The 10,351-nt window shown below is 43.1% G+C and overlaps 1 protein-coding gene across 1 annotated transcript in view; it reads right to left on the bottom strand.

Annotated features, from left to right (window-relative positions):
* Nucleotides 1–343: 343 nt before the first annotated feature.
* The window catches only part of LOC120065902 (lysine-specific demethylase RSBN1L-like), a 30,578-nt gene continuing 20,570 nt past the window's right edge, over nucleotides 344–10,351 (bottom strand). Inside the window, exons 4-10 of the mRNA XM_039016945.1 lie at nucleotides 5,698–5,835; nucleotides 5,393–5,535; nucleotides 5,004–5,171; nucleotides 4,764–4,872; nucleotides 3,442–4,569; nucleotides 2,914–3,162; nucleotides 344–397 (exon numbers count right to left, since the gene is read on the bottom strand). Coding sequence (XP_038872873.1) covers nucleotides 344–397; nucleotides 2,914–3,162; nucleotides 3,442–4,569; nucleotides 4,764–4,872; nucleotides 5,004–5,171; nucleotides 5,393–5,535; nucleotides 5,698–5,835 — 1,989 coding nt within the window. The remainder of the gene's footprint in view (nucleotides 398–2,913; nucleotides 3,163–3,441; nucleotides 4,570–4,763; nucleotides 4,873–5,003; nucleotides 5,172–5,392; nucleotides 5,536–5,697; nucleotides 5,836–10,351) is intronic.

The following is a 10,351-nucleotide window of genomic DNA, read 5'->3' as shown; positions in this document are numbered from 1 at the left end:
CACCAAATTGGTGGAATGATTCCTACTGTTACTGGCAACCAGGGAATCAGGGTTAGAAAGGGATCTATAACCATATTAACGCCATGTTGTCTTCTGTGATATTTTGTTGTGTTTGTTATAGCAGAGTTTCTCAATATATTCCTGTGGCACACCCAGGAGGGTGCATGTTATTTTGCTTTAGTCCAGCACTAACACACCTGATTCGACTAAGCAAGGAATCATCAAGCCATATTAGCTGAATAAGGCTAATGCTGGGTTCGAACCAAACTGTGCATCCCTTTAGAGTCCCACAGGAATGGATTGAGAAACACCGGCTGGGGTGTGCCTGGTTTGACAACACTTCTTAGAACATTCCTTTATATTCTATCTGTAACGGGCTACGGCCAAACTCATACTCCTGAACATAGATGAAATCGTATGATTTAGATCATTTAGTATGATTTAGTATGATGTAGATCAACTCAAGTCAACTATTTTCGCACAAGTTTGTCTGCCAAAAGACGGACCATTTGTGCCTTTTTTGTCAGAGAATCACCCTCTTTTGTCATTCATCGGGGAACAGATGACTCCCATTGAAAAAGCATCCGAAATTCTCAGACACAAAATCCCATTGTCGGCAGCCTTACACCTATCAGGTTCCATCAGATCTGCAGACACTGAAGGGGATCTTGGATGTTCCCGGCCATGGCTTTGTCTGTTGGGCCCATGGTATGTGTTGGGAGTTTCACTTTAAATGTACAGTGAGCTCCAAAAGTTTTGGGACAGTGACACAATTTTTGTTGTTTTGGCTCTGTACTCCAGCACTTTGGATTTTAAATGATACAATGACTACAAGATTAAAGTGCAGACTGTCCACTTTAACTAGAGAGAATTTTCATATTGGGTGAACCGTTTAGAAATTACAGCACTTTTTGAACATAGTCCCCCCATTTTAGGGGACCAAAAGTATTGGGACAAATTCAGTTATATGTAGTCAAAGTATAGTATTTGGTCCCATATTCCTAGCACGCAATGATTACATCAAGCTTGTGACTCTAGAAACTTGTTGGATGCATTTGCTGTTTGTTTTGGTTGTTTGGTTGTTACAGACAGTCCTGAATCAATCGTGAATAATGATGAAAGTTAGACGCACAAATATTATACCTTCAAGGCATGCTAACCTCTCACTATTACAATAAGGTTAGCATTTTGCAGGGGTATGATATTTGTGCGTCTAACTTTCTTTTTACTAGACTTTTTACTGCGGAGCCATCCGCATAGCGAAACAGAATGTAAGCTCGCAAGACTTCCGGTTGGTTGTACAAGGTTAAAGGGCAATTCTGCCACTTTTCAACCGCATATTCATAATCTCCAGCACCAAACCAGTGTCTACATATGTGAAAACAGCACGTTTCTATGATATGTGGTTAAAAAGATAAGGGGGAAAATTATTCTCTGTGACAACACAGGGTAGGATCGAGTTTCTAGCCCAAGCGAGTGTATTTTCTTGCTACCCAAGTCACCAAAATACTCATTACTTTTTTTTTTTTTCAACAAAACATAGAAATGCACCGTTTTTGCATATGTTGACGCTGGAGATAATGAAAATGAGGTTGAAAAGTGGTGGAATTGCCCTTTAACAGACATGTGCATTAAAAACTACACTATTTTGATGATTGGTGGATTCAGTGAGTGTGTGTGATCAGAGCTGGGGTCAATTCAGTTTTCAACTTAGTCAGATGAGAATGCGCACAATGAATAAGAGGCCATTGTAATATTAGGAACCTTTTATTGAGAGGTTCTGGTCAAAGTATAAATCACACTACCAAGTCTTAATTTTAGGAAATAAAAGGTATTTACAAGAGTTTCTCACATACATCTGAACAAAAAAATACATAAAATGATAAATAAGTTCTATGGAAAATAAAACTTGTCTTACAAAAAATATATGCATTTCTGTATACATTTTCTCACATCAGTACTAGTACATCCATACTGTACAGATTCGGTACATATCATTTACAGCCCTGTATTGAATCATACATGTAAGCCTGGTCCAAAAACAACCCCTAGCTCTGAGCCCTTCGGTGTTGGCAGAACTGAAGTGCCTGGATAGGTATAAGGAACGTGGTAGAAGCTCCCCATAGCATACAGGCAGGCTAGTTCTCTATTTAAAATACACGCCTATCCCCTACTACCCACTTCTGTATAGTCTAGTGTAGACTAAGGGATTGGGGATTTGAATCCTGTCTAGATGGGGAACCATACTGCCAAAGTACAACAATCTGGTCCTGTCAGATCTGCAAACTTCAAAGTAGGAAAGGCTAGGAGAAGACAAAGGAACCAAGGGGCTGTTTTGGGACTGAGTCGTATAGTACCTAGAGTAGGTGCTTTAAGAGAATAGTGTAGCTAAGTAGTGCACAGGTCACAACGGTTTTCATATAAAGAACCTACTACGTACATTCACTAACAAACGTAAAGTGAGCTACTTAGCGTAAATTCTTACTTTAGCCCTCTTCGGATGCTATGAAATGCATCCTTCCTCAGATCTGATGCTGACATGACTATTGGTATGAGCTACGTGGTGGAACATTTGCGTTTACTTACCCAACTGTGTTAGATCAGTGATTACTTCAAGGAATGGAGGAAAGGAAAGGATTTTCAAAGTTTTCAAACAGGGTTAGGTCCCAGATCTGTATGTGCTTTAGCCAATTCAACTCCTCTGTATATGTACTATGGCATGACAATGATAGTATGGCTGAAGCAGCAACAGATCTGGGAGCAGACTAAGTAAAAGAGAAAACTACACATTCATAATAAAAAGGCTTTCTGCTGTGCGTGTGTGGTGTGTGGTTTCATGGGGTGTTTTAGGGAGTGCTGCGGCCGTGTGTCCTGGAAAGGAACTGCAGGTTTGGTCTGTGTTGTGTCCTTTACTTTTGGTCCTTTAGAGGGTGCTAGCGTCCGGCTCTCGGACTTGGAGAGAGCACCTCGACAGTCGCTGTGGTGGTGAGACTTGTCTGCCAGGGAGAGGGGCGGGGCTTGAAATGCCTCCATAGGCTTAAAGAGGTCAAAGGTTACAAGCGTCCGTGGGGGTTTGTGGTCCGAGGGGGGGCAGCTAGGGGCAGGGGGCGGTTTCTTCCTTTCCTCCTTATGGTTGACCCCTCTATCCCTCTTCCCCTCCTTCTTCACATGAGACGGTGTGTTTCTAGAAATGACAGCCTTTCCTTCCTCCTCTCTCCCTGGCTTGGTGTGTGAAGTGTGTATGGATGGGTTACCCTCTTTCCCCTCCCTGTACCCATTTCTCTCCTTCTTTCCATGTGAGGGTTTCTGTCCATGTGTGCTGCTCTCTCTGCCCTCCTCTCTCTCTAGCCGTGTGTGAGACTGTGTCTGTGTACTACTACCACCTCTGTCCCTGTCTCGTTCCTTTTTGATTTGAGGTTGTGTCTTTGAGGCTGTGTCTGCCTCCCTCATTCCCTTCTCCTCCCTCTGGGCGTGTTGGGATGGATGTGTGTGTTTCCTCTCCTCATCCTCCTTTTTCCTAATGGGTGGAGACGTCTGTGTTTGTGTGGTGCTTTCCATCACACTCTCATCTTTCCCCTTCACCTTCTCTCCATCTTTCCCTCTCTCCCTTTCTCTGTCCTTATCTTTAACCCTCTCTTTCTTATCTTTCTCCCGCTCCTTCTCTTTATCTTTCACCCTCTCTACTTTCTCCTTCTCTTTCATCCTCTCCACTTTCTCCTTATCTTTCACCCTCTCCTCTTTCTCCCTCTCTTTTCCATCTTTCTCCAAATCTTTCCCCTTCCCTTTCTTGACTGGTGGTGTTTGTGTGGCTGTGCTACCATCCTTTCCCCTCTCTCTTTCTTTCTGGACTTGTGGAGGTGTCCTGTGGTGTCTTTCTTCCTCCTCTCTCTTTATCCCAGCCTGCTGTGATGCATTTGAGAGTTCCATATCTTCTCCATCTCTCTCTCCCTCCATCTGCACTTGTGGTGCCATCTGTGTGGATGTGCTGACATCTCTTGCTCCTTTTCTCTCCATCGCTTCTATCTTGTGATGCTCATCAACCTCCTTTCTCTCCTTGACTTCCAGTAGTGTCTCTGTGAGTGGGTTTCCTTCCACTCTCTCCTCCTTGACCAAAGGTGATGTCAGTGTAGGTGTACAGCCTCCTCTCTCCCCTCCCTTCTCTTCCTCTGTGTCGTCTTCCTCCTTGCAAACTAGTGGCGGCTCCTGTACGGGTGTCCGTTCCCCTCCCTCTTCCTTTTCCTCAGTCTTCACCTGCGTCCGTGGCTGTGTAGGAGTGTCCTCCTCTTTCCCCCACTCCTCCTCACTCTCCTCTGTTTCTTCCTCCTCTTCTATGACTTGACTTTTTGCCCTTGTAGAAGTACAGCTCTCCTCCTCCCTCTCTTGGTCCAGGTGGTATTGTCTGAGGCGGATGTGCCAGGCCAGGCTGCAGACAGCAGACACAGTCTTGAACTGGTGCACCACTCCCCTGGGGATGAAGTAGATGTCATCGTGGTAGAGCTGGATACGGGCGTAGCGGATGCCCTCTCTCCTCAGCTGGTTCAGCTTGGCATCATCTATCCACTGCACACACTACGGAGGGGGAGAGTGGGAGGAGAGGAGAATGGGAGGGAGAGGAGAATAGGAGGGAGGAGTAGAATGGGAGGAGGGAGAGGAAAGGGCAGTAGAGGAGATTATTTTGTTAGTTAAAGCCACCATTCACACACAATCATTGGTTAATAATCTGTTCTAAGGATCCATGTAGAATCCATTGATCTCAGACGTACCTGTGAGAGGGGTGGTTCGTACAGGTCTAGCTGGAGCCTCTGGACCACCTCTGGGAAATCTCCAGCGTGAAAACACACCACGTCTTTGGTTACCCTGGCAGGAGCATCACTACAGAGAGAGACAATGGAGAGGGAGAGACTGTCATAAAGAGGAACTCCGGTGTGTACAGGTACGGAAGGGGGTTGTGTGTGTGTGTATACACACACTAGGTCAGGGCTAGAGACCAGATGTGTACCCACCCCTCTCCGCAGCGCACGGCCTTGAGCACCCCCACGGCGGCGGTGGTCTGTCTCTCGAAGCCCTGTCCGATGTGGTCGGCGTGGGCTCTGGTCCGGTCCTCAAATAGCATCTCCCTGGGCTCGCTGGCCCGCGGCAGGTACTGCAGGTTCTTGATCTCATTGGTCGACCTGGAACAGAGGGAAATGTAAATGCATTTTTAAAGTGAAAACTAAATGCCATAGGATGTGGCATGAGGATACCACAGACTGCTTCATTAAATTGAATGTCTTATGTCATGTTGGTGGCTTGCTGCAATGACTTGGTTCTTGTCCCTAGCAAACTTAGACCTATAGCAATCTTTTCACAATGGTGGACAAACAACCATGCCAAACAAAACCAAGCAATGTACCTCTTTCTCTTGAAGGGGGACTTTGGAATGTCAGCCACAGGGATCATCTGTTCCCCTGGTCTGACCCACATGATGGGTCCGTCGTCACTCTCTGTGGGGCTCCGCAGGCGCAGGCTGGAGAACGTGCCCCAGGGCAGGGTACGCTGGGACCACACACACACACACACACACACACATAAGCTCATTTACTGGTATATATTTATTTATGTTATTTCAGTTTATTTTATGTGCAAATAAACAAAAGTAGAATAGCACAGTGCTGATGAAATTACAAACACTCTCTCAGACATACACTCTAAACCAACCTCTAGGAAGGGAGATTCCTCCAGCATGTTGATGAACTCGGGGAAGTAGTCTCCCACCTCCTCGTCCACGGCCCCCACCAGGCTGACCTGCCGCATGGCCCCCGCACGGTACGTCCCCTGGGAGTAGGTACGCTTCACCTGGGGGCAGGCACAGGGGACAAACAGGTTAGAATATTTTTGCATTACCATGATTATGTAGCTGGTGACATTCTGCTTCATAAAAGTCCAATATCTTTAATAAACTTAACTGCTGACATGCAAAATATTTTGGGATTGTATCAACAGTGGCCTAATAAAAAAGTACCAAAAGATAGTTTGAGTGGATTTTCCCTTTAAGACAGAGGCTATAAATTAGAAGCATATTAACCCATCATTCATTAGCTAAATATAAGGCTAACAATGCATTGAATGTATTACCTGAAAGAGGTAGACTAGGACATCTTGAACAGGATTGTCTATTTTGGATGCAATTTTAATGGAATTTATAGAGAAACACATAGTGCTCGCGTGAGCAGTGATTTAAAGCAGCGATATTCGAGTGATAGGCTGCAAAAAAACAAGGTGACTGCAGAAACACAAATGAAGATGTGTAAATTAGATGTGAATTCAGATATATTAGTCCTAACAGTAATGTAGCATAGGCTATGCTGCAGCAAATGTACCGGTCACAAGACAAAAAGTTACCAGCTGATGAGATACTAGCATTGTGAACTGCGCTCCATACTGAGATGCGCCGTCTGTACCCACCCTAAACGTTGATGATTGATCATGAAGATACCAGAGCAGAGAAGACAATAGAGAATCCAGATGTATCATTTAATATAACAGTTCCATTTCACGTGGTGCTGTTCATTCCTAGAAATAATGTATTATAATTCTAATTCTAATTATGGATCTCTAAGTTATTTATCCTAGGGAGTGGGTTTTGGCTGTAAATCTTAGTAAATCTCAGTAACCCGGTTCCCGCTATTCTGTATGTCTATCAAAAACCCATATTTTAAAAAAATTAATAAAATGCAGGTTAGGTGGGTTTCCATCGCATTTTCGGCTCTGCTGATGGTTTTGTCAGGGAAAATGTTGCGCTGTGTGGCAGTGCGCCCACCCTGGTCTCGGCAGCGTGTCGCGGACGCATTGCGGGCTAGCTACCTACATGAGATTATTATGGACAAAAAAGCGAGATTGTTTTTGTTTGTCGGCGGTCAGGCGTCGATCATAACGTCACCAAAATAAGACCCTCAATATGTTGTAGAGGAGCATCGAGCTCATCACTGTGCACTTTCACCACCCTGTGGGGTTTCATTAGGACTTATTTCAGCTGTGGCCTGGTGCGCTGCATGTTTTCCCATGTTGTGGTGGGAGGACCACAGAACATGTCATCACATGACTCAGAGTTTACTTTGATATGATGGTTATTCTAATCAGTGTTTGCGCATGGAGGCATTTCCACCACCATTTCACGCATAATTAATTGAGCAGACACAGGAAGATCCCCCTTGTCTAGTGTATTTTGTTTTGTCGACATTTGGAGGGGTTGCCAAAAAATGTGCTGTTTCCATCAGGCCTGTGATTTATTTTTGTCCAAGTACTTTGCTCACATGGAGACCTGGTTAGTGATCCACTTTTTCCTGAATTCAATCTTAACAGCAGATGATCACAACAGTGAAACCCTTTAGAAAGTGGCAGTGATGTCATCCATGCCATCTCTTGCACAGTTAAGGATGTGACGGTTTTACCTTTATATCATTACAGTAAGGATAGAAATACACGTTAGTGCAAATCACTTACCCATGATGTTGCACAATGATTTAAGTCATCGTTTTAGTCAAAGTATGATATATTTGGGCTTGAAGTGACAAATCAGAACTGCCTACTTTGTGCAAATCAGTGTGAATGCAGTGTCTTTTCCTATTAGGCTTGGGCGGTATACTGTATACCGGGGTATTTGGAAATAGCCAGGGGATGGTTTTACCAATGCCATTGAAACAATTGTTAGAATTTGTTTTAATACATGTTTATATTTGTAGCTACTTTTAAAGTAAATACCTGCAGTCAACTTGTGCAATACATAGGGAGATAAAGATGGGTTTTTCATTTCACCTGTAACATAAATGTTAATTATGAAGCTTGCCATAAATCCAAATCAGATGGTGTTTGTTGACAAGCACACAATGATGCGAGACCGGAGCCTTGTAAATCACTCACTTTTGTGGAGCATGTGCCAGGTGATCTAGTTACAGTATGGTATTCACAAATAAATGTTCGCAAGCTAGATAATTAAAAACTATTAAGTTTACTGTCTGAAATATGCTAAATGCTCTGCAGTTGTGCATTTGGTTTGCTAATTTAGTAGCTAGTTAGCTATCTAGTTAGCTTCTTCCAAAATCAAGATTTGCTTGTTAACAGCAGATCAAACGCCTTGCTGTCTGAATCAATTTAAATTTGACTGGTTACGTACACATTTAGCAGATGTTATTGCGGGTGTAGCGAAATGCTTGTGTTCCTAGCTCCAACAGTGCAGTAGTATCTAACAGTTCACAACCATACACACAAATCTAAAAGTAAAATAATGGAATTAAGAAATATATAAATATTATATTGAGCAATGTCGGAGTGGCTAATATTTGTTTTGTGCGTGTAGCAAACTGTGAGTAGCATTTTTCCTGCAAATACTTTAGGTCAGAGACTATAAAAATGTTTGCAATGCGGTCGTTAGCATTTAGTTAGCATTCTATGAGATTACAGAGGTTCAGTGGGGTTTGAAAATAGCGCCCCTTGTGTTCAGTGCCGGTACTACCAAATATCCCGGTATGGCACAAGGCCGGTATGATGAATGGAAATAGGAAAGCACTGGTAAAAAAAAAAATGTATTTTATTTTTATTGCCGCACAAACGTTTTGGGTATGAGGCCTTCAGTGTGCAAGGCAATGGCAATCAATGTCACAACAACAATACCACACAGGTGGGCATAATTTCAAATTCACAGTCAGTATTGGCCCAATCAAGAGATCCCAGCAGAGGGAGCTGTGGGGGAAACATGAGAATCAAATAAAGACAGACACAATACAAATAAATTATGTCATTACCTAAATGTTCAGCCTATTTATAACCAACCACAAAAAAACAAGAAAAATAACATTCCTCATTAAGGCCTGCTGGGGCAAGAGTGGCCAAGCAGTCTATCCAATGTCTCTCTTTGGACAAGTAATTTATCCCTATCTCAAATCAAATCAAATTTTATTGTCACATGCACCGAACACAACAGGTGTAATAGACCTTACCATGAAATACTTTCTTACAAGCCCTTAACCAATAATGCAGTTCAAGAAATAGAGTTAAGAAAATATTTACTAAATAAACAAAAGTAAAAAGAAATAAATAAATAACAAGAAAATTACATAACAATAACGAGGCTATATAGTGGGGAGCGGTACCGAGTCAATGTGCGGGGGTACAGGTTAGTTGAGGTAATTTGTAAAGTGACTATGCATAGATAATAGACAGTGAGTAGCAGCAGTGTAAAACGCATGACCAATGCATGACCAAAGCTGGGGTCACTGTGTAATATGTGGCAATGTCTATTACTCACTTCCTTGATCAACCTTGAAATAGGACTGTAGGTGGAAGGGGATTCCTTTGACGTGGTTGCAATATGCATTCCGCTCACTTTGTCTTACTCTCTTAAGGCAATTGTCCAATAATTATTCTTTATACCCTCTTATTTTGTATTGTTCACATAAACCTTTGGCATGTACATCAAATGATAAATCAGAGTCACAAATGCACCTAATGCGAAGGAGTTGGCTATATGGTAAACCATTTTTTAATGAAGATGTATGATAACTGCTGAAATGAAGAAAGGTATTTCTATCAGTTTCTTTTCTATACACCTCAGTGTGCAAGCCAGTGCCATCTTTCTTAACCAAAACATGTTCTTTATCGGATACTAACATACATTCAATACACGGTATCCTGGAATTCATGAATGTAAAGAATTCCTCCAATTCAAGATCATCACCTGACCAAATGAAAAAGAAAATATATACACTGCTCAAAAAAATAAAGGGAACACTTAAACAACACAATGTAACTCCAAGTCAATCACACTTCTGTGAAATCAAACTGTCCACTTAGGAAGCAACACTGATTGACAATAAATTTCACATGCTGTTGTGCAAATGGAATAGACAAAAGGTGGAAATTATAGGCAATTAGCAAGACACCCCCAATAAAGGAGTGATTCTGCAGGTGGTGACCACAGACCACTTCTCAGTTCCTATGCTTCCTGGCTGATGTTTTGGTCACTTTTGAATGCTGGCGGTGTTCTCACTGTAGTGGTAGCATGAGACGGAGTCTACAACCCACACAAGTGGCTCAGGTAGTGCAGCTCATCCAGGATGGCACATCAATGCGAGCTGTGGCAAGAAGGTTTGCTGTGTCTGTCAGCGTAGTGTCCAGAGCATGGAGGCGCTACCAGGAGACAGGCCAGTACATCAGGAGACGTGGAGGAGGCCGTAGGAGGGCAACAACCCAGCAGCAGGACCGCTACCTCCGCCTTTGTGCAAGGAGTAGCACTGCCAGAGCCCTGCAAAATGACCTCCAGCAGGCCACAAATGTGCATGTGTCTGCTCAAACGGTCAGAAACAGAAATTCTCCA

This window comes from Salvelinus namaycush, chromosome 21 (genome assembly GCF_016432855.1).
Source record: "Salvelinus namaycush isolate Seneca chromosome 21, SaNama_1.0, whole genome shotgun sequence".
NCBI classification, from domain to species: Eukaryota; Metazoa; Chordata; class Actinopteri; order Salmoniformes; family Salmonidae; genus Salvelinus; species Salvelinus namaycush.
The sequence above is the reverse complement of the archived record's forward strand: the minus strand, read 5'-3'. Positions and strand labels throughout refer to the sequence as shown.